Genomic DNA, 24,698 nt, shown 5'->3' with positions numbered 1-24,698 from the left:
GGCAGCCCTGGCGGAGTCGAACATGCACCGGGAACAGGTCTGACTTACTGCCGGCAATACGAACCAAGCTCCTGCTCCGGTCATACAGGGAACGAACAGCCCCTAGCAGCGAGCCCTGGACCCCATAATCCCGAAGCACCCCCCACAGGATCCCATGAGGGACACGGTCGAATGCCTTCTCCAGGTCCACAAAACACCTATGGACTGGTTGGGCAATTCCCATGAACCCTCCAACACCCTAGTGAGGGTATAGAGCTGGTCCAGTGTTCCACGACCAGGGCGAAAACAGCATTACTCCTCCTGAATCCGAGGTTCGACTATCGGTCGAAGTCTCCTCTCCAGTACCCCGGCATAGACTTTCCCAGGGAGGCTGAGGAGTGTGATCCCCCTATAGTTGGAACACACTCTACAGTCCCCCTTCTTAAAAAGAGGGACCACAACCCCGGTCTGCCAGTCCAGAGGCACCGTTCCCGAGCTCCACGCAATGCTGCAAAGGTATGTCAGCCAAGACAGCCCCACAACATCCAGATTCCTGAGAAACTGGAGCCTTGCCACCGAGGAGTTTTTTGACTACCTCAGCAACTTCAGCCAGGGTAATGGACAAGTCCCCCTCCGAGTCCCCAGCCTAGGCTTCCTCTACGGAAGGCGTGTCGGAGGGATTGAGGAGATCTTCAAAGTACTCCTTCCACTGCCCGACAACATCCTCAGTTGAGGTCAGCAGCGCACCATTTCCACTGTAAACAGTGTTGGCGGAACACTGCTTCCTCCTTCCGAGCCGCCGGACGGTTTGCCAGAATCTCTTCGAGGCCGACCGGAAGTCTTCCTCCATGGCCTAGCCGAACTCCTCCCAGGCCCACGTTTTTGCCGCGGCAACTGCCAGAGCCGCGTTCCACTTGCCCAGCCAGTACCCGTCAGCTGCCTCAGGAGTCCCATGAGCTAGCCAGGCCCGATAGAACTCCTTCTTCAGCTTCACGGCATCCCTTACCTCCGGTGTCCACCACCATGTTCGGGGATTGCCACCACGACAGGCATCGGAGACTTTACGGCCGCAGCTCCGGACTGCAGCCCCAACAATGGAGGTGTGGAACATAATCCATTCGGACTCAATGTCCCCAGTCTCCCTCGGGACCTGGTTGAAGCTCTGTCGGAGGTGGGAGTTGAAAACCTCTCTGACAGGGGCCTCCGCCAAACGTTCCCAACAAACCCTCACTATGCGTTTGGACCTGCCAGGTCAATCCAGCTTTTTCCCCCGCCATCGAATCCAACTCACCACCAGGTGGTGATCAGTTGACAGCTCAGCCCCTCTCTTCACCCGAGTGCCCAAGACATATGGCCGAAGGTCAGAAGAAACGACTACAAAGTCGATCATCGACCTCCGACCTAGGGTGCCCTGGTGCCAAGTGCACTGATGGACACCCTTATGCCTGAACATAGTGTTTGTTATGGACAAACCGTGACTAGCACAGAAATCCAATAACAACTCACCGCTCGGGTTCAGATCAGGGAGGCCGTTCCTCCCAATCACGCCCCTCCAGGTGTCACTGTCGCTGCCTACGTGGGCATTAAAGTCTCCCAGTAGAATGACAGAATCCCTAGTGGGAGCGCTTTCCAGCACGCCCCCCCAGGGACTCCAAAAAGGCCGGGTACTCTGCATTGCCGTTAGGCGCATAAGCACAAACAACAGTGAGAGACCGTTCCCCGACCCAAAGGCGCAGGGAGACGACCCTCTCATTCACTGGGGTAGACTGCAACGCATGGCGGCTGAACTGGGGGGCTATTAACAAGCCCACACCGACCCACTGTCTCTCACTCTGGGCAACGCCAGAATAGTGGAGAGTCCACCCCTGGTCAAGAAGAGTGGTTCTAGAACCCAAGCTGTGAGTGAAAGTGAGCCCGACTATATCTAGACGGTATCTCTCTACTTCCTGCACCAGCTCAGGCTCCTTCCCCACCAGTGAGGTGACATTCCAAGTCCCAAAAACCAGAGTTGGCTCCCAAGGTTTCGGTCGGCTGGGCACTCGGCCCCGACCACTGCCCAAATCACAACGCACCGGCCTCTTACAGTAGGTGGTGAGCCCACCGAAGAGTGGCTCCACATCATGGCTTCGGGCTGAGCCCGGTCAGGCCCCGTGGGCATAGACCTGGCTACCAGGCGCTCGCATGCAAGCCCCCCCCGAGGCCTGGCTCCAGGGTGGGGCCCCGGTGGCGCATACCGGGCAGGGTAAACGAAAACCTTGATTTAATAGTCATCATAAGGGGCTTTTGAACCGCACTTTGTCTCGTCTGTCATCCGGACCTGTTTGCCATGGGAGACCCTACCAGGGGCATATAGCCCCAGGCAACATAGCTCCTGAAATCATTCAGGCACTCAAACCCCTCCACCATGGCGGTGGCGGTTCAAGGAGGGGGCTGGTGGTGGTAAGTTTGCAAATCACTACAGTTGACAATTTTTTTGCCTTTTATGTGGAATGACATTAAAAAAATTATTAATCAGTCCAAACTGAGACGTCTGCAAGTTTTGGGGCAGACCATGCATTCTTTAAGAAAACACAGCCAAACCTTACCATAGAACTCCAGCAGGAAACCAGAGCTACCAGCGTAGTGGTTACAGCTGCTCTCTTTTACACCCATACATCAGAGGTTCGAAATTTACCTTCAGCTGCAGTACCCTTGAGCAAGGTACTTCCAGTAAAATTACCCAGCTAATTGGGGGGGGCGTGGTGGTGCAGTGGGTTTGGCTTGTGCCTGCTCTCTGGTGGGTCTGGGGTTCAAGTCCTGCTTGGGGTGCCTTGCAACAGACTGGTGTCCCACCCTGGGTGTGTCCCCTTCCCCTCCAGCCCCACACCCTGTGCTGCTGAGCTAGGCTCTGGCTTGCCTTGGGACAAGCGGTGTGTGTGTGTGAGTGTGTGTCTGCGTGTGCGGTGGTGCAAGAGGATGTAGGTTCAATCCCTACTTTGTCTGTGTGGAGTTTTTATGTTCTCCCTGTGTCTGCATGGGTTTCCTCCAGGTGCCCTGGTTTCCTCCCAAAGTCTGAAGACACGCTGTTCAGGTTCATCCGTAGCGTGTGTGTGTGTGTGTGTGTGTGTGTGTGCGTGCATGCGTGCGTGCGTGTGTGTGTTCCACTGATGTATGGATGAGTGACCCATTGCAAGTAGTGTAAGTCACTATGGTGAATAAGGTGTGTGGGCTGATAACACTACATTGTGTCCATTGGATGTTGCTTTGGAGAGAAGCATCTGCTAAATAAATAAATGTAAATTCTAAAAGACTGGTGAGACAGTGAAGATGATCAAGGAACAGGTGGGCTAATGTCTTCCAACTCCACACCCTTTAGGACCCCAGGATAGCATCTAATGGGAGATGCGAGATAGAAAGATGACTACAAAGGCCAGGTACAACAGGTACAACAGAACAAGTAAGCTGTCTGATAGGCCTCAAATTAAAGTCCCGCTCATTACGCTTTGCAGCCCAGGTATGGGTGGATACATACTGTTGGGCACAGCTTTGAGGAGGTAGCCAGCTCTTGTCAGTTTAAACTGTATGACCAGTGACTAAAGTTCTGTTCTGGCACCTACAGAATGGTCTAAATTCATGAAGCCTTTGTCATTTATGAACATATTTCCATTTGTCAGTATGCATGTGCCATACACACTATTTCCATACACATTGTCTTCTCAGTTTCCGGAGCTCTTTATGTATATTCATATCATTTGTGTGTACGTGTGTATACATATTAAACACAAGCTAGCTCTGCACACAACACTGTTTCGGAAACTCCGTTATGTGTTTTCATAGCATTTCAGGAAATTCATGTTTGGAAGCCGTTCAGATTTGGAACCTCATTGTGGGAGATCTTTGTTGAGATTTTAAGAATCAACAACATGTGTTGACACAGGTCTAAGGCTACATTTACAACTGTGATAATTCATGTTGGCTTCCAGTTACAAGCAAAGAGAAACAGAGTAGAACGCAGAGGAAGAGGAGCTGGCAAGAAGTGCCTTGTAGCAACTGACGGCCTTCATGTGTTCTTCTCCGAGTTCTTTCTCTGCAGATACCTACGTGTGTTTCCTCATGAATTCCTACTTACTGAGAACAATTTACACTGTTCCAGAATACTGGCTTGAAAGCTGCACGTTCGTCCTCTATCAATGATTTTTGCATTCTATAGCGTAAAGGAAAAACTTTTCACAGCCGCTAACTTGTCAAAATACGATAATCAGGAGAACGAGGGTTTCGCAGAATGTGTTCCACAACTGGACTATCCTCTTAGTGTGGAGAATTGAATTGACGTTGTTTAAGGAAGTGTGAAGCAGCAATATCCTGCAGGAATGTTATTAAAAACGTGGAAGATCTCAGAGGTATGTATCCTGTGCACATCCGCTCTCCAGATTTTCCATCTAATTTAGGAAAATATGCAGAGCAAGAATGTTTGAGAGCCAAGATAATACTAGATGACATTACGTCTACTGGCTTTGTCTAAAGCTAAATGTGGAGCGGCAGGTGTAAACATTGTGCATTTTGCTTGCATGAAACAGACAAATAGAAGCCAAATAAAGCCTGCTGTGGTGGTTGGTGACATCAGACCGAGGTCACTGCTGAGTGTTTTGTCTTGAATAAACCAATTACCACCTCACCAGTAAGCACACACACACACGTTTTCTGAACCGCTTGTCCCATACGGGGTCACGGGGAACCGGAGCCTACCCGGCAACACAGGGCGTAAGGCCGGAGGGGGAGGGGACACACCCAGGACGGGACGCCAGTCCGTCGCAAGGCACCCCAAGCGGGACTCGAACCCCAGACCCACCGGAGAGCAGGACTGCGGTCCAACCCACTGCGCCACCGCGCCCCCCGTATCAGTAAGCATCCATACCTAAATGTGTTGCATAGACTTTTTATTCAGATGTTAGCAGGGAGCAGGTACTGTTAAAGTAGGTTAGATATATTGAATAATGAGGCTGTGGCCTCATCCATTTGCTTGATATACGGTTTGAAAAGATAGTCAGCAGCCAAAGGCACCACTGTAGCAAGTACCGTTGTATTACAAAGGTGTATGTAAAGGCCAACTTTACCAGCATTTACTGTGTCAGCCTCCTCTCATGCTTAATTGATGCAGGTGTTATGTTTTGTTATTGACCGTTTCTTATGCTCATGCTAACTGTACAGCATTTCCAATTGCTGATACAACCCTGAAACCTTAGCAAAGAAAAAATGAACAGAATGAAGGATGTTTCCTCTTTTCTCCTAAGCAAGTGAGAAACTGTTTTTTTCTCAAGGGTTTCAAAGTCTCAACTCCCTACAGCAACAACAAAGAAATGTGTGTAGTTACTGGTGTCAGCCTTTAGGACATTGTTTTTCACATTTACCGTGTTTCAACACAAGAGATCACCGCTGGATTGTTCACATTTTTCAGCTAATCTTCTTCACACCATTCTGAAGAAAAAAACAAAATAAATAAAATTTCAGATCTGATTTCCTTTAAAAAATACTTTGAGCAAGACTATTTTGGTTGCGAGGGGGGTGTGGTGGCGTGGTGGCGCGGTCCTGCTCTCTGGTGGGTCTGGGGTTCGAGTCCCGCTTGGGGTGCCTTGTGATGGACTGGTGTCCTGTCCTGGGTGTGTCCCCTCCCCCTCCGGCCTTACGGCCTGTGTTGTCGGGTTAGGCTCCGGTTCCCCGTGACCCCGTATGGGACAAGTGGTTCAGGAAGTGTGTGTGTGTGTGTGTATATATATATTTTGGGTGCCTCCTTGCTTAAGAGGTTTCTGACAAACTGCAGTGTTGACAGTGGTGCAAAGTACTGTACACACCACCATTTAATCATCCAGTCTAATGTATCATATCTACATGCAGTATGATAATTGTACTCACTCATTTCTAAACATAATTATTTCACTCAAATATTTCATGGAAAAAACTTTCAGTAAGAAAAAAATCTGTCTAAATGACTTACACAGAGTGCAAATTGTGTACTGAAATTATGAATTTATAATTTGTTTTGTTTTTCAGAGACAAAGTCAAAGCAATCACTGACAAGTTCTCAGTATCACCCTGCTTGGTTCACGCTGGACCTCCCTGCAAAGCTATGCTCTCCAAATTCAAACCACTCTCGAATCTGAAATCTCCGACCTCCTGATATCGCACAGAGCCACTACCTGCTTGCTTGATCCGATCCCATTGTCACTCCTACAGAACATTTCCCCCCCACCTTCATCTCTAAGACCATCAACTCCTCGCTCTCCTCTGGCTGTCTCCCAGCTGCCTTCAAAACTGCTCTCATTTCACCTCTGTTAAAGAAGCCCTCCCTGGATCCCAATTTGGTCCAAAACTACAGACCGGTCTCCCTCCTCTCCTTCCTGTCTAAAACTCTAGAGCGGGCGGCCTGTAATCATCTGCCTGATTTCCTCACCCGGAACCATCTCCTCCATGGATATCAGTCTGGTTTCAAAGTTGGTCGCTCCACTGAGACTGCCCTTCTGGCGGTGTCTGATGCTCTCCAATCTGCTAGAGCTGCCTCCCTCTCTTCAGTCCTCATCCTCCTTGATTTGTCTGCAGCATTAGACGCTGTCAACCACCAGATTCTATTCTCCTCTCTTAGTCAGCTTGGGATCAAAGGAGCGGCACTAAGATGGATTGAGTCCAACCTATCTGACAGATCCTAACAAGTGGTCTGGCGGACCTCTCGTTCTTCTCCTCTGCCTCTCTCAACTGGTGTCCCACAGGGCTTGGTACTGGGTCCTCTTCTCTTCTAGATCTACACCTCCTCCCTTGGCCTGGTCATTGCCTCCCATGGATTCAAATACCACTGCTACACTGATGATACCCACCTCTTTCTCTCCTTTCCACCTGGAGCATCAGACATTTCCGCATGCATTGCTGCCTGCCTGTCGGACATCTCTGCATGGATGTCTGATCACCACCTCCAACTCAACCTCTCCAAAACAGAGATTTTTCACCTCCCAGCTGGCCCATCCTCCTGTCCATCCTGCATAATATTCATAGGATCCATCCCTACCTCACAACTGACTCTGCCCATCTACTTGTCCAGTCCATGGTGACATCCCATCTGAACTACTGCAACTCTCTCCTGTGTGGCCTTCCCACTACTGCCATCAAACCTCCGCAGCTGATACAGAAGGCTGCTGCACGAGTTGTGTTTCACTTGCCAAAGTGTTCCCATGTAGCTCCTCTTCTCATTTCTCTGCACTGGCTTCCTATAGCTGCCCGGATCAAATTCAAGACTCTGGTTATTGTCTACAAATGCATCAATAGAATTGCTCCCAGCTATTTACAAGACTTGTTCATCCGCTATACCCCAGCCAGATCCCCTTGCTCGTCTACTTCTGCTCACTTGGTGGTCCCACGCACGAAAAGTAAAGCACGGAGGTTCTCTGTTCTGGCTCCGTTGTGGTGGAATGACCTTCCCCTCTCACTTAGAACTGCAGAAATTCTGAGTACATTCAAGAAGGGTCTGAAAACTCACCTTTTCCAGACCCACTTCGCCCAAGATCTCTTCAGCTCATGTATGGTGTGAATGTTCATGCACCATAATTTTATGATCATCCCCAGATAAGCCTTTACACAGCCGCTACTCCTGCATTGTATATGATTCATCTATCCCACGTTTTACGGACCTACACGAGCGATGAACATCAGTGCATCAAGTCTTAATGCAATGCACAAATCATATTTCTGCTGAGATGCATGTCGCTTTCGAGAAAAGCATGTGCGAAATGAATAAATGTAAATGTAAATGTAATAACATTAATTTTGCTCCACTGTCAAAAAAATCTAAGTAAAGGATACCTATATCTGTACTGTGATTTTGTGTGAACACTGCACAAAACAGTGGCCTTGGCCTGCACTGTTTTAGTGCTGCAATGTGGAGAAAATCTCTGACCGTTACAACATAATATAATTACACAACGCCAAGGGTAGCTTTCTGTAAACATGTAAACTTATAAATAAACTCAGTGTGAGGACATGGCGTTTCAGAACAGTACAAAGAGTAACAAAGGGTTCATGTTTGTCAATAAATATTACTTCAAATATGCTTTGTAGGATTCAATTATCTAATTTCTGCATTCGGCACACAGATAACCGTGCCATGTCTAAAACAAAGTCAGTGTTCTTGCCACGAAACTGCTATTCGTGTTACTGAGTCTAGCTGTAAATGACTTTAAAGTGGCCACAAACCTCTCATAGACCGAGATTTCTCCAAGGCTGTAATTATTTATGACATGTCAGTTTGTCTGCCGTGCCATGTATTTGCAGCAGACAGAACAAAATAGCCTAAATGAGTTTGTTTATATGCTGTTCACTCTGTCCAATTGTAGAGCTTTTCTGTGCCAATTTTCCTCTTGTATACGGGATAAAACTCAAGTCACGGCACTTAAAGGGTTCTTCCAACCCATATCAACAGCAATTATATAAAAATGTTTCCTTCATGAAAGTTGAGTATAAAAACTTTATTAGAGGGATAAAAGCTGTTCTTGGAACAAGGGGTTTGGTCTGCACTCAGACCAATGACAAGTCAGACAGAGTGTTACAGCAATATCGTCAGCCCATTTTCGGCTTCCAACATGGGCTCCCAATACAGAATATTTATCTGAAACAACACACACTGTAAAAATATGTACTTTAATATAGTATCAACGTTTGCTTTTTTTAGCAGTGAAATCCGTGAGAATCTGAATGAAGATGTAAATCCAGGGCTGTTGCTAATGGGGAACAGGGGTGACAGTCCTAAGGGCTCACAGCTGGAGAGCGCTCATGAAAATTCCAGTAGCAATTATTTAATTTAAAAGAGGTGGGGGACAATAGTCTTTCAAGGTGCCAGAATTCCTAGTTTTAAAATGTGAATGCAGTTCTTTAACCAAGTTATAATAATGTGATCCTGGCGGATACAACTGAGTGTATCAGAGAACATCATTTATGGACTCAAACAGAGCTAAGGATGAGTTGGCATATATTGAATTGAAGACTGCTGTAACTTTACTCTGTACAAGACACAAACACCGCTCTGCTTGTTTGCAGTGACGAGGCCTTTGCTGTTCAAACATTCCACATCATACAGTAGCTAAAAGGAAAACTTTCTGACCTTTTAAATGCATGTATTTAAGTGATACTTGGATAAGGATGAACAACTCGGCAAAGAGCAGGAATGCTGTGAGCGCAGGAGATTTTCCACAAAGTGCCCCGGCAATAATGTGTAATTATGACCATAGTTTTTCTTGCCATCTAAAGCTCTGCTCGTCCTCTCACTTGTGCCTAAGCTTTCAATAAAATAACTTTAAACAATAATATTTCTGATGAGGTAAGACTGTCCCTCATCATATAACCCTGACATAAGTCAGCCAGTGACACTCCCGAGAACTTTTAACGGTTACACACTAAGCTGCTGTATGTTATGAGCTGCTATACAACTTACACTTTCTGTGCTTGTGTATAAAATTATTATATCCAACTTGAATGTGCAGACGTTCACTGATATGGCATCGTTTTGTCTTACTCTTACTCTAACTGTATAAACGTGATGCCAGCACTTTTCTTTCAGATAAAAGGTCTGCAATTTTTATGTATAAAATATTGACATTGACTTCATTTTAATAAACCACACGGAATATGCTGCAATTCACCAAATGAAGGTTTAGTTTTATGCAAAGTCACCCCAGCACTATATTGTTTAAATATAAAGGTAAACCTTTAGATAATTACATTCTGCCAGGAAACAGATTCAGCGTAAAATCCCAGTGAAACTCAAAGGGAACATACTGGATGATATTACGGTTGTTCATGTTAATACATTAATAACTGATAAGGTATTGTTTTTATATATGATTCTCAGAAAAGCGTCATATTTTTTATTCACATTAAATGATAAAAGGGCCTCTGGCTTCAGCTTTGCTATATAGTTACATTAAAGAGAGAAGGAATAATTTAATAAAAGTACACAATATAAATGCAATACTCTGAGATGTTTAAAAAAAAACTTTGAAGAAAGATCCTTACAATACTTATAAGAAGTCAACCCACCATGTACACTGCAGTAAAATTTGTCACATGATTAATTCCAACATTCATATCTGTGACTGTAGATACAAAAAGCTGAGAGTGATTATTATTTGTCTTATACTGTTATAAAACAAGATCATGACAATGGTCACTGGAGGTAGACAACAACAATTCTTTTCCCGAGCTGATTTTTTTTTTATTCTCCTCTATTGTCCATTATAACAATGGTTTTTTTTTTCCAGAGAAATATGACCCACACAAATCTTTGCAAGTGCAAATACAATGGAGAGGAAATTCTCAGTTCGGCAACTTTTGGTAGTAAAAGTGATTCTTGGTAAGTTTTTCCAGATTTTTCTCACTAACAGCAAAGCAGAATCATCCATGTTTTTGTTTTTTTAATATTTTTTTTCCCCATTTCCACTTCTTTCACCAGTCCAATGGATGGCTGGTCCTTGTCATTCCAGTTAGCGCTCACTAGTATCACTGGACCAGGTTGATGTCTCGCAGCGTCCCGAGGTTGGGGACTTGCTTGAGTCACAGCAAAGTCCTCACTCTGCTCAGTTTTCTCGACAATGACTTTCGGACAGTGTTTCTTTGTTTCCAGCACTCGTGCCACTCGTCCCAGCAGTTCACTTTTGAGAACATTTACACCGCATTTAGCTGCACCGTTACAAATATCGGAATGAACTTTTTTTGGTCGAGAAGCCAAAAGGTGTCTGTTACTGTTCAAAAGGCAGGAATGTTTTTTTGTTTTTCGTGAGAAAACAATCACCTGTAAATGAATGACAAAGAAGATCCCAAATCGGTACAAGAAAACAAACAAGTACTTTGAGCAATATCCACACATTTTGTATATTAGTGTACAAGTATATTAACGCAAGAACAAAAATGTGCTGCTCTGTGGTGTACTTACACCATAAAATTAAATCCCATGTTTTCTTACCAAATTAAGCTCTGCAGGCGAAGTTACACCATTTCCATGCTGAGTCTTATCCTGCAACATAAAACCAAAAATGTTTCAGGAAAAGATTAACAAATCATTCTCTTTAATTCTTGCATCTTTTAAGAAATTTTAAAATAGCAAACACAATGGACAACACAAGTTCAACAACATTTTAAACAACATTTAAGCGAGAATGAACAAAAATGTGAAGTGGGCAACTGAAGCGCAGTTCAAGGGCAGTTCTAAAGCTGCCCGTTCAGGTCCTGTTCAAAACTGATAGCGATGACTAACTCGGTGGCTCAAATAACAATCTGTTGGGGATGGAAAAGGTCTAACATCCCCAATGCTTTACGTTCTCACGTGCAAAGACGGCTGACAATCGCAGACACACAGCAACGCTGACTTTATTCGTTACTGTATGGATATATGATCCAATTAAATGGAAAGCGATTAATGTTTTTTCTCCTGCGTCCACACATCTGCTTTCTGTTGTGGTTCTGTGCTTCCAGGAAGAAGCATAATTAAGATGTTGGAATTTCGCATGCTGAGACTCACTTATGCCCTGACAGTTGGCCATGTAAAGGCGCGGCTTTCCCTTCGATATCAGTGAGGACGTGCCCGCTGTCAGGGTTCGGCTCAGGCTCCTCCCTTCTCCTTCTGCAGCTGATCTGTTGCATGAAAGGGACACGAAAGGGACACATGGCATGATGCAGCGTGTCCTAGGTAACCAGAACGAGGCTTCTCCCCAGACCCCTACCTCACCTTCCAGACTAAACAGAGAAGCCCCATGGCCAGCGGGATTATGAGCATCCACAGAAGGCTTTTCTCCACAATCTTTGGGAGATACTGGTGTTCTGCTCCTGCAGTCGGAGGAAACGAGGGAACAATGAAGGAGCGGTGCTGTTAACACTTTGCACTTCAGCGGCGCGTATGCCCAAATGACTCTTTTGAGAGCTCATGTGCAGAGTGGAAATGGCAGGATCCAATCGACACCTAGAGGGCCCATCAACTCCAGATGAAAGCCCAGATGAGCTCTTTCAGTGCTGATCCATTTCAGAGGCAGCAGGTCTGCAAACTGCACGGCACAAATATACTAACAAGCCTGTTTGCTGTGACGACAATAATTATGGCGCAGCGTAGGAGAAAGGAGCCGACGCAGCGTCACCGGCCTCGTCCGTGGCCAGCGGTGCAGCTTGTGGAGACCCTGTCCTCTGCCGCACCTGCCCTTCTGCACCTTGTACTGTGATGCACCTACAGAAGGGGCCACACAACGTGTGTATGCCACATGAATGTGGTCCAGCTGATGTGAGTTACGAAGGGCACACTGTGGTTGCTGTGACCCGCTGCTGTGAAGCCAAGTACTTACTAGCGCTGCAGTTTGGCACCAGCTCATTACAGCCCACCATGGCATGGGGCTCTGGAGACAGAAGGCAGCGTGTCAGCGTTTTGCAGTAAAACCAAGGAATTATATGATACTATGGTAAAATGTGTCTGAAAAGAGACACACTGGAGTGATTCCAAAGGTGATACTGTTTCTGAGGATGTTTCATGAACACTAACAAGAGAGTATTTTACAGGTCTCTGTGGGTTTTATTATTTACTGCTTTTTATACATATTATTTGATTTTTATTTATTATTTTATAGCTCTTTTTAGGTTATCAGCTCGATATAGATTACGTTATCTGTTTAATAATAATTTTAAAAAGCACAATAGTTTATAAAGCCCCCTGGTTTATACTATGGTATGTGACAAATGGAATATACTCTAGAATCACGTGTCTGTCTGAAAATCTCTCCTTCTGTTGATGTGATGGACTTTTTGTATTTTGCTCAGAGAAGAGTGTCCGCTGAGTGAAATGTATAGAATGTAAAAGTAAGTAAATGTATAAATGTACACGTAAGGTGTGCGAGAGTCGCTCATATTTGTTTTATACAGCTGCTGTGTCGTTGTTGGTAGCTGGGCCTCTTCATGTTTAGTTTTTTCCCCTAATATAAAACCGCTGTAAAGGGCAAAAAAATTTGGACATGAATATGGAGAGATCATACGCTGTATTTTTTCAGAAACCGGTTCAATTCAGGATACCAGCCAGGGTCACAGCTGGCACTTCTGCAGTCGGTTACACAACTTCTGCGATTATCAGTTAGACTTCAGTTTCAATTTCTAACAGTGATGATTAAAAAAAAAAAAAAAAAAAAAACACTTTGTTTAAGAGAAGCTCCACCAGCACAATGAAGAATATAATGAAGCAATAATACACACTGACATCAAGAAATGATGACGAGACGGAATCTCGTGAGGATTAACCTGTGTGTTCACCTGACATGTTCGCCTCTGTTGTTGCTGATGGGCAGAGGGGAGATTCACATCCTCTGCTCTCATTTTTTGAATTGGCAGCATTTAAAAGGTCTTTCACGTAGTCAAAATACTCTTCCGTTGGCCATCTCTCCTCTCTGTAATGGCACTGAAATTCCTCCATCGTTGACTCCTGTTTCAGCAAACAGAACAATTAAATCACTTTTAATTAAATCAAGGATGAAGAATGAAAAATGTGTGCATGTACTTCAGGCAGTCATGTACAATAAGTATATTTAGGTTAAACCAAAGTAAAAGGAAAGCTGAACTCACCAGGTCAATTTCACCTTTATTAATAATTTTAAAGCGAACATCTTGCAGTGTTTGCACGTATATATCAATGTTGTCTCTGTTGGAGGAAATGTTTCCAAATTTTTGGGCCAGATCTTTCAAGCTTTCCTCCAGATGAAACACATTAAGCACAACCCAACACATACCACTCTGAAAGAAAAGGAAATCAAACACACTCAGATTAGTGGAAAAGAAAATGCAGTCAAAACTATTACTCTTGCAGTCCCAGATTCACAGCTAATACACATTTTGTCATTATGTTTTGCTTAATCTCTTAATTTAGATAGTTATTAATATTACACACACACACATTTTCTGAACCGCTTGTCCCATACGGGGTCGCGGGGAACCGGAGTCTACCCAGCAACACAGGCGTAAGGCCGGAGGGGGAGGGGACACACCCAGGATGGGACGCCAGTCCATCGCAAGGCACCCCAAGCGGGACTCGAACCCCAGACCCACCGGAGAGTAGGACCCGGTCCAACCCACTGCGGCACCGCGCCCCCTAAGTAATATTAAATATACACAAACTAATATTAATAATCGGGGATGCGCTGGCACAGTGGGTTGGACCAGGTCCTGCTCTCCAGTGGGTCTAGGGTTCGAGCCCTGCTTGGGGTGCCTTGCGACGGACTGGCGTCCCATCTTGGGTGTGTCCCCTCCCACTCCGGCCTTACGCCCTGTGTTGCCGGGTGGGCTCCCCAACTCCATATGGGACAAGCGGTTCAGAAAGTGTGTGTGTGTAATATTACTTATCTGTGTAACATTAGTTTTTTTTTTTTTAAATTATTAGTTAATATATCTCTTAAACGTGATGTTCTCTCTTTGAAAGAATATGCTCAGAACTCACCACTTCTTTAGGAATGTGACGCACAGTGATCTTGTAATCTTTTGGGATATTTTGTTTCTATAAAACCAAAGAAAGAAGAAATATTAGTGTATAAGAGTTACGGGTCTCTTGATCAAACAGTACCACTGAGTTCTTTTTTTCCATGGACCTGTTAACTGAATCATAAAACACCACAAATCCAGATTCCCCACAGCTGGAACACTTACCAACAATGAGATTCTCTCAAGATCATCTGCTATACAACTTCTAACTTCACTGGATGTTCCAAAAGTGGCGCACAGCAAGAAATGGACACAAACACTTATAGAAATCTGCAAAAGCAAAAAGGAAAAAGGACATTTAGGTTTTCAGTTCACTACCTGAGTCAAGGGCAAAGCATTTCAAAACACTAATATTGCTTCTGTTTATATATAGAGTTACGATTGTCCAACTTCCGATTTTTCGACTTTACGATGGTGCGATAGCGATACGCATTCAGCAGAAACCGTACTTTGAATTTAGAATTTAGATTTTTTTTCCCAGGCAAGCGATATGTGGTGCGATACTCTCTTGCGATGCTGGGCAACAGCAGAGATGCACATCTCCAAGCCTGTCACGCAGTCGATAGTGTATACAACCGATACTCTACGGTGTTCTGTTTCCAGCATTTTTTTGGATACCCCCCCATTTCTATATTGTGTTTTGTGCACTCATCATGTCTACAAAATTCCCATCTGTGTCTCCTGCTACCGGCGAGAAGAAGAAGAGAAAGGCAATTACTCTTGAGGAGAAGCTCAAGCTAATGCCCAGCATGAAGGCAGCAAGCCCATAATGGCCATCGCACATTAACTTGGACGTTTGCAATCAACGATCTTGACCATCTTAAAGGACAAGAAGCAATGATTTTTGGTAGGTTCGGTGTATTAAATGCATTTTTGACTTACGATGGGTTTATCAGAACATAACCCCATCGTTAGTCGGGTACCGTCTGTAAAAGCGTCTGACAGGCAACACATCCTGCAGCTTCCCGCAATAATAATGAACATTTCAGCAGTGATCAGGGTTCAAATGAAAATCACAATGTGATTTACGGTCATCTCGCCAGATTCTTCAAGTTAAGTATTTCTCATAGACAAGATCAGTTAAAACATCTGTTATCACTTCTGACATATAACCTTCGCCAAGAACACTTCACAGTCACTTTTTTCGTTTTCGCCACATAGCCACACAATTACAAGCTACAAAACTGGTTCTAACGCTTCAAAAAGTGGATGTGAACCGTATACACGTCTGTGTATTCGCTCCTCCACTTGTTATAACATTTATTTCTAGGGACCGGGCGACTTTTGGGGGAAAATACTGAAAAGTGCTTTTCAAAATTCATTTGGTTAATTTGCAGCTTTGTTGGCTAACAGTGCCAGCAAAGCTAAAGTTTGGTCATCATGCCTGGGGGGCTGACCCCATGAGCAAAGCAATGACCCACCCATGCTGTGACTTGGCTTAATGCTTCTACTTTAGAGAAACTGACTCTCAGACCACGATACTAATGAGATCAGCACTAACTGACGGTGCGTGTGTGATGGACGACTCGTGGTAGTTTTGCCACAGTGCTCAAGCACCTGCCAAGAAATGTTTGGAGAGGGAAAAAGGCACGAGAGAGTTTCCCCAGGGACTGTCCCTGGCGTGCGGAGCTACACCGGACGCGGCTGTACACGCATGCCTCACCAGTATTGTAAATGACGCCTTTCTTCCCGTAGCCCAGTCTACCTACTTGGCTGCAACAATGGATTGCAGTTTGGGACTGGAGACCACTGCACAAAAGCTGAGTTTCATCACATTGCTTCTTGCACTATATTTATCATTTCCCCACCTCTCTCCGGTCGTTTCCAGTAGCTGACTGCATCAAGTTCAATACTGCGGTAACGGCCTACAACACGGTCAAAGGATCTGCATCCAGATACCTGGAGGACCTGATTGCTCCCTACAGCCCAGCAAGAGCGCTGTCCTCCTCCAGCTGATAATGAGCCTACATGTTCTTGGTTTTGGCTCCAATGTGGTGGACTGATCTCCCTCTCTCTTTCAGAACTGCTGGATCCCTCCTAGCATTGAAGAAGGGTATCGAAACTCGTTTCTTCTAGATGCGTTTTTCTCCTGCTACATAAATTTCCTTTCTTCATGGTCCTGTCCTGTCATGATCTTTACTTCTCACAACATGAACATATCAGAAATAATTAAGGATTTCTTGACCAAGATCTTGAACAAATGTTTTGGTGAACTCAGCAAACTTCAAACAGGGACACATTCCCGGTGACGTTTAGGGCCATATCTCCAGAACTTCAGTTGATGCCGTGATGAATTTGTTAATCTCCATTTTCACCTCCATATAATGTCTACAATAGACATGAAGCAAAAATATGAACATAATAACACCTGCATGTGAAAAAGAATGAAGTGTTGCACCATAAACATATGAAATGTATGACGCTGCAGATAACCTTGGAGGAGAGGTCATGAAACTCACCTCTGTCTTCGAAGACTACGAGATTAGAGTGTGAAATAAACAGGCTAAATTTAGCACAGACTTCATCAGCATAGAACAGCTTCAGTGCTTTGAGTGAAGAGTAGAAAGTGTGAGCAATACTGCACTTGGAAAATGTCACATTTTTTCACCTTTGAATCCATTTTCATATTTAGCAGATGCTTTTCTCCAAAGCAACTTCCAATAAACTCTATGCAGTGTTACCAGCCAACACACCTTATTCAGCAAGGTGACTTACACTGCTAGATACACTACTTACAATGGGTCACTCATCCATACATCAGTGGAACACACACACTCTCTCTGTCACTCACACACTATGGGGGAACCTGAACAGCATGTCTTTGGAGTGTGGGAGGAAACCAGAGCACCCAGAAAAAACCCCACGCAGATACGGGGGGAACATGTAAACACCACACAGACTGAGCAGGGATCAAACCATGTCCTCTCACACCACCCAGGTGCTGTGAGACAGCAGTGCTACTCACTGTGCCATCATGCCACCCATTTCACATTTAATATATACACAGTGGAATAATATATGTATTTCAAATTTCCAAGATGTATTCTCAGCAGACCCAAGACCTTCCTGTCCAGGCAACGGTAGGTTTCAGGGAAAAGCTTTGTACTTTACATCACCTCCTGAAACTCAAGGAATGACCAGTAACACAAAATGATTGACTTGTGCACCAAATTTACATTAATCTGCCATAAGGTTATTAGATGTGCAAGTAGACCACAATCTCAAATACCAAGGCAAATGTTCCAGGATACTCTGCTATTAAATGTGTTACTACATCAGTATTAATGCACTACTACTATTTAAGGCACAGTTTATGAAATTTGTCAGTTTGGACAAGTTCTCACAGGACATTTTTATACTGTGACCCGATCTGTTTTTGCCTTAACTTGGACTCGGTTGTGCCGAAAAAGCTTAATTTTGACGGCTGACTTGTGAAATAATCATCAAAACGACAGTGAAAACAGCAGAGATCAAGTACAAGCTTTGCAATTTTAAAGTCTGGAAAAAAAGAAGTGGCAATCTCAGCCAGTTTGCCCGTTTCATGTGCATTACAGTAATTTTATTCCGAAAATACCTGGTCAAACCAAGATCGCTGCCATCCGCGGTCTGCAACTGACACTACATCATTTGTCTGCTTGTAAAACACAGTTTTTAGTCTTCACATGGACATTAAACTAGATAAAAATTCCGTGAATTTGAAGGAGGGTGGAGCCGAGTTTATTTTCTCAGGCTCGGGTTCAAGGAGGCGCCAATGCCCCCACTGACACACATGTGTACGGCATGAGAGAGTGTGATCAGAACAGGCCAAAACTGGTTTCCGCAGCACAAAACAAGAAAGCGGCACATCGCACAGGGTAAACCATTTGTACGCACTGAGCTCTTCGCATCAGGACATGAATGGAAATGAAAGACTTGAATAACATACTGCGTTGGGCAAGGGGGGGGGGGGGCAATCAGCATGTGGTTAAATCAGCTCTGATCCCCTGCATTTTCTACAATGAATTCTGTTGTTTGCTTGAAATTGCCGGTGAAAAGTAAGTGGTCGGGGGGGGGGCTGAGGGGGTGTTCAGCCCATGGTGCTGAGTACACTTGGTAATTTCCCAGGGTCCAGATGAGGACTGAAAAGTGGCCTGTCGTTCTTCACTACACTGTCAGTCTCATGGATTACTGAATGGTGAGACAACTGAACCCTGATGTTGTACTGACTAACAAAACCCATCCAAACATTAATATTTTTTGGCAAAGGGAGAGTATATTGAAATTATGTCAAAGGACCTGGACACAGATTTGTAGGTTTAGAATATCGAGGGCAATAGTGTACAACATTTTACAATATTGCATGATGGGAGATCAATATTTGACTCAAAATATTCTCTGTCTAAGCTGTTTATTATTTTTTAAAAATCTTTAAAAAAATTTTATAACATTAATAAAATAAGAAAGAACAACAGAAATGACCAGGTGTCAAATGCACACATGACCTTTTTCAACCGATAAACAAACTGACAGTAAGCCTTTTTCCTAATCAGCTGTCATGCACTGAATTCATATTTGCTGTGACACAGATTTCCACTGTTGTACTCATTCAGACACACTAATTCCAAAGTTCTTATCTTTCTTTTGAGCACATCTGGTTTCTTCAGGCAGGGGGTGTGCTGGTGCAGTGGGTTTGACCAGGTCCCACTCTCTGGTGGGTCTAGGGTTCGAGTCCTGCTTAGGGTACCTTGCGACAGATTGGCATCCTATCCTGGGTGTGTCCCCTCCCCCTCCAGCTTTATGCCCTGTGTTGCCGGGTTAGGCTCCGGTTCGCTGCGACCCCACTTGAAGCAGTTTCAGTCACTGTGTGTGGGTGGTTTCTTCGGTTTTATACCTTCACATTATTTGAATCTGCATCATTCTCATAAGAACAGCTGCCCAACCCAAAAGCGGAAGCAGTGCACACACACACAGAATCGCTTCAGTTAACCATTAAGACTGTATAGTGTAGCTGGAACTTTCTGGAAGGACATCAGGGAAACAAATGACGAGTCCCTCTGGAATGGCCTGAATCTTAACCACACAGCATGGAAACAACCGGACTGATTCCACTTACAGACACAACACTGCGCCATCGTCAGCTAATGTCCTTTTCACAGATGACTCCTTTATCCATCAGTTCGACGACTGATGACAACTTACAAGGGATGCAATTTGTGTTGGAGATTCTTACTTATATTACAGCGAGCCTGGAGACTTTCTAGCACACACAAAGTAACCGAAAAACCGTTTAAACATATGATTATTATTATTACTACTATTTTTATAACTATTATTAAAACTATTGTTGTTGCTATCATTGTTATTGTTATTACTTTTTGATCATTCAAGGAGCGTATTTCACTTTGCGCTCCCACCAGACGAGCTCCACTCAGTTCCGTTCCAGAGAGATGTTCATTTCCCTCCACATTCAAGACACTGACAAGGTGAACCGCTGTCATCTTTCTACTGATTGAGGAAACAGCGACTGGATGAGAAGGTCAATCTGGGCCACTCAGATCATGTCGGCTTTTACAGTCAGAGCACATAGACCTCCCACGGTGCATTCGCACTCATCACACGCTTTTGCTCACGCATATCGAGCTTCCCCTTTGAATGAACTACAAGTCCTTTGCTGCAACGCTTCAGACCAGCTTTCCTAAATAAGCAGAGTGCATGTGAATGGCAATTTGGCTCATTATCACATGCAGAACCAGAATATTTGGCAGACATGCATAAGCACATTTCATATATCCTGTGACCCAAGAACATAATGTAAATGGTTTCATTGCAACTTTGCGGTAAATAGTAGAGATCCGTTGAAAAAACACCCATCAGGCATGCTGCCTTAAGCACTGCATGGTAGATTTCTCTCTATATGCTTTTAATCACTGTAACCTATTAAACTGCAATATATCGACAAATGAAGGTACTGTGATATTTTTCGCACAGTGAAGATATGTCATACATGGAATGATAGGAATCGAAATATTAAAAACAATACACAAATTAACATGACAATAAATGACCTGCGAGGACTTCGGGGGGGGGGGGGGGACTATTTAAATGCATAAACAATAGTGAGAAAAGCATTTTAAAATCAATGGTGTGTAGCACTGCCCAAATACTTCAAGAGCAGCACTGTACTTCACTTGAGTTTTATGAGACAGGACACGTAAGAATGTGAACAAACTCAAAAATGACACCTACTGTTATTTACACCACAAGCTTACAGACAAGTGCTTAAACATACTGGAAGGACCCGAACATTAAACACCGGTTTATTCGCTTTTATTCTAATGAAATACTGTCACTTTGAGCAGAAACTCTTTGAGCTGTTTGTACAGATCACTGTATTGAAAGGAGGCCTTCAGATGACATCTGGAAATGATGCACTCCACATTTACACTTTGAAAAGTGTGGAGATTTCTTTGGGGATCTTGTGACATTATTCCATCTATGCACCCTTCATAGCGCAGAATATTAAAGCGTTTAGGTGTTTATGTGTACATGGTTATCTATTTATTTATTTATGTGTGAATAGATATGCTTGCATTGCTCTCTATCACTGTTGAGATGAGCGCTTCATGAAAACAAACTAAACTCATTACGCATGTATCTATTTTTAAATATTTATTTCACAGTTACTCTGTTACCGGATTACCTTTGGAGATCTTTAAATCTATGCACTGTAGTCTATGAATCCTTCCTGATTTGCTTTTCGAGTGCAGTGTGACACCAAACAAACACCACAATACCTGGAAAGACGAATTGATTGTAAATAATTCTGACAGTAAGTAAGAAAAAACTCTCTAAAGAAATCATGCCGATACACATGTAATAATAATATGAACATACTGTTATTAGCATATAAACGTTCCAGAAAAAATGGATTACATCTTACCAGCAACAGGAATCTGTGTATCTTGGTCACGTTTGTGTGCAAACTATGTTATAACCTGTGTATGAAAAACTATGACTAGCATTAAAACAAGCTCTCGGGTGCTGAACTCAACCATGGAGACCTGTACAGGAGTGCGGGCAGGCTGAGCAGACTCCCTCATGCGAGAGAGATGAGGAAGCCGAAGCCATCCTGTGCACTCACATGCACACGGCACCGATGAAGCGACACCACCGAAACAGTTCACAAAATCCACATTTTCCTCAACAACACATGGCGTTGCTGCTGTCAGAGAGGAAAGGACTGAGACATATAAACCTTTTAAGCACTCATTAGTGACCCTGATGAGCAAAGCACTAAATTAATGGGCACATTTTAATTAGTCACAGTCTGCTCCTGTGCTGATTCACTTGTTATTTCCTTCCTCCCGCTCCAATCGCAGGACTTGGTGTTAAGGCTATTTTCAGTGACCAGTACCAAGTGCGAAATGTAATAACCTGCAAAAAAATGCATTAAATCACTGGCAGCTACAAATACCAGAGCCATGTTTCTGAGATCTGCTGGTACAAAAGTGGAAGACCAGGATGAGAATAAAGTCCCTTTTCAAGTGTCACACTGGAGGATAGCACTGCCGAAGGAGAAGGGCTCCAGGCTTTCTTGAAGAGCTCTGCTGCCTGGAGGAGCATAGACGCTCCAAGGACATAACGAAGACTATGTTGTAAATGATCAGACGCAATGAACAGTACAATAGTCCCTTTGTGCTTTGGACACCAGGCACCTTCCGCACGTCAATGAATTCCTCCGACAGTAGCGGAGCGAGGCGTCCCGAGCGGAGCTCCTCCATCCACACTGCGGTTCTTTGCACCTCCGCTCCATGGCATCATCAGCCCGTCGCCGGAGCCCAGGAGCGCAGGGATGGGCACCACCTGAGCCACATGCCACATGGACAGCGGTCGCCACGGTGCCCGCCGCGCGCACAACTAATGTCAAAGTCACATGCGACGCGTTGAGGAGGAAATTTGTCATGATTTAATTTGCGGAAAGCCAAAGTGCCGAAACGGGCGGAACTGCGCCGACAGCCGCATCTGCGTCACACGATCACGAGCAGAACAGCAGTAACACGGATAACACAGATGATGAGTTGCTAATCAAAAATCCGTAACCGTGCATAAAGAAGTAGATAGTGCGTCGGTCTGTAGTCAGAACAGTGGTTATTAGGAAGCACTTGTCGTCGCTACTTTTGCAGCAATGAATGTCAGTAGTAGTAGTACTAGTAGTACTAGTAGTAGTAGTAGTTAGTAGAACTAGCGGACAGTGAGTGGCAGATTTAGAGATTACTAGCAGTAACAGTGGCATTATTAGGAATTTTACTATTATTAGTAAAAGCGGCATTATTAGTATTAATAGTATTCTATTCGTGATAGCAATATTATTAGTAACAATAGTAGTACTAGTAGTGGCAGTAGTACTGTTAGTAAGCAGTACCAGTAGTAGTAGTAGTACAGCGTCTACCTGCCTGCGAATAGTTAATGCCACATTGATTGTAGCAGCTCTCCTGCTCGGTGCGCACGTGCTGCATGCGGCGGACAGCAAGTTGTCCGCTGTCACAAAGGCAGAGTAGACGAGGTGGTTTCACTTACTTTTGCCTTCTTCATAAGGAAAGAGAGCCGTTCGTCCAGCGAGTGAAAAACCTACTTTATCTTACTTCTTTGGGGAGGAAAGGGGCTCTCATCGTTCCGCGTGCACATAATCCAACATTTGTGGAAAAATCCCCCGCGATGAAAAGTGTTAAGTGTGAGAGGATGAGTTCATAGTTTGCGGAGGCGACGGCTGCGGTGACGGGGGAGGAGGAGGAGGAGGAGGAGGAGAAAGAACAGGAGGTGCGCGCGCTACACGACACGGGCCGTCGGACTGACAGCCGCTGTCGCGCCGCGCGTCTTTTTATGCGCTTTGCTCGCGGGAGCCGCCCACGCGGGAACATCGCGTGTGTGCACCGTGCCCGCGTCCACTGGGCCGAACACACAGTGGTCAAGAATATAAAGAAACCCAGTAACGAGTGGAGCGGAAGAAATTTCGTCCCGCCGCCGGCTGCTCCTCATTTGGCGCGTTTTCCAGAAAAGCTTCGCCTCCTCCGCAGCGGTCACTCTTTTTCTGTCTGTTTCTCTCTTCTTATTCCACATCTTCATATTCATCTCTTTAAAAAGCGGGTGCACTTTTAAAATGTGCTGTAACTTACACTGCGATGGGCTGGAGTCCCGTCCAGGGTGTACACCCCCTCACCACCACCACCACTACAATTCCCCAGCAGTCTTGCACCCAGTGATTCCGGGATAGGCTCAGGATTCCCGTGACCCTGATCAGGACAAACACTTTTTGAAAGTGAAATGATTCATAAAAAATGTCTCAGATAGTTCCCCAGGAAAAATGTCACCCAGCAAGGACCATAATGCTGAGAGTATCCAGCAGACACCAGTGTCTCTTGTGAGCTCTTCTTTGTACTCTGATCCTCTGATGCTGTTGATCATCCCACTTGTAACCATGGCCAGATGACAGACATTCATTCAGTGACTGGACTCTTTCTACCAGCTCCTATTTATCTGACACATTTATCCACAATGACTTGCAGTATGAGACAGCACAGTAAATTCCTCAGTTTTCATGTCCATACAGCAGAGCACTGCAACACACACACACACACACACACACACACACAGGATAATTTAGGTTCCCCACTCTACCTGAAACAGGTGTCTTTGAGATTAAACCCACACAGGGATAACATGCAAACTCCACACAGACTCATCTTGATTTGAACCCATGTCTAAATACACAGCCCAGGCACTATGACTCACCAGTGCTACCCTCTGCACTACCATGCCACCTATGTAAAAAATGCTAGGGAAGAAAATAATTAGCTTCAGTTGTAATATTCTTGTGTTTAATCTCCAGTTCCTTTTACTTTCACAACAATGTGTTCTGTAGCTCTGTGAGTTACTGGAGACCCAAAGAGTCCTTCAGACACCTCAGCAACCATTAACCTCACACATTTTCCAAATAACACAGTATGAAAATTGCAAATCTGAAACGAGTTACGATTTTTACCTTTAAAATCTTAACTGAATAATCAAAATACTCCATAAAAAAATGTGAACTATGTGGAGGGTATTTGTAGCATCATGCTACATTCAAATTATGCACCTGTGATTGGGTTCATGTCAGCGATTTGACTTATGTCTAAATTGCTCAAGTCCAGTTTGTGCAATTTTATCATTATCATGGCAAACAGAGGATG

The 24,698-nt window shown here is 44.4% G+C and overlaps 1 protein-coding gene across 4 annotated transcripts; it reads right to left on the bottom strand.

Annotated features, from left to right (window-relative positions):
- Positions 1-8,444: 8,444 nt before the first annotated feature.
- On the bottom strand, positions 8,445-23,365 carry kitlga (kit ligand a). Of its 4 annotated transcripts, none has more exons than XM_018747042.2 (10): positions 23,047-23,365; positions 14,656-14,760; positions 14,450-14,506; positions 13,582-13,749; positions 13,261-13,441; positions 12,321-12,371; positions 11,717-11,814; positions 11,510-11,622; positions 10,955-11,005; positions 8,445-10,783 (listed from the first exon to the last, which is right to left on the bottom strand). In XM_018747042.2, exons 1-9 carry the CDS (start codon positions 23,059-23,061, stop codon positions 10,978-10,980), a joined length of 816 nt encoding a protein of 271 aa, XP_018602558.1. In that variant the 5' UTR covers positions 23,062-23,365; the 3' UTR covers positions 8,445-10,783; positions 10,955-10,977. The 4 variants fall into 4 exon arrangements, with proteins under 4 accessions (XP_018602558.1, XP_018602560.1, XP_018602561.1 ...); XM_018747044.2 differs by having other exon boundaries at positions 13,273-13,441; positions 23,047-23,364; XM_018747045.2 differs by lacking the exon at positions 12,321-12,371.
- Positions 23,366-24,698: the final 1,333 nt, after the last annotated feature.

The sequence above is a fragment of the Scleropages formosus genome, chromosome 2 (assembly GCF_900964775.1).
Source record: "Scleropages formosus chromosome 2, fSclFor1.1, whole genome shotgun sequence".
Taxonomy (NCBI): domain Eukaryota; kingdom Metazoa; phylum Chordata; class Actinopteri; order Osteoglossiformes; family Osteoglossidae; genus Scleropages; species Scleropages formosus.
The sequence above is the reverse complement of the archived record's forward strand: the minus strand, read 5'-3'. Positions and strand labels throughout refer to the sequence as shown.

What these genes read in the sequence shown, in the direction of transcription:
- kitlga (XM_018747042.2), bottom strand. An exon ending in GTCACATTCCTAAAGAAGTG is followed by an intron (nt 13,750 to 14,449) that starts GTGAGTTCTGAG and finishes CTTTTCTTTCAG; the next exon opens with AGTGGTATGTGTTGGGTTGT. An exon ending in GGTGCCAAACTGCAGCGCTA is followed by an intron (nt 11,815 to 12,320) that starts GTAAGTACTTGG and finishes CTCCGACTGCAG; the next exon opens with GAGCAGAACACCAGTATCTC.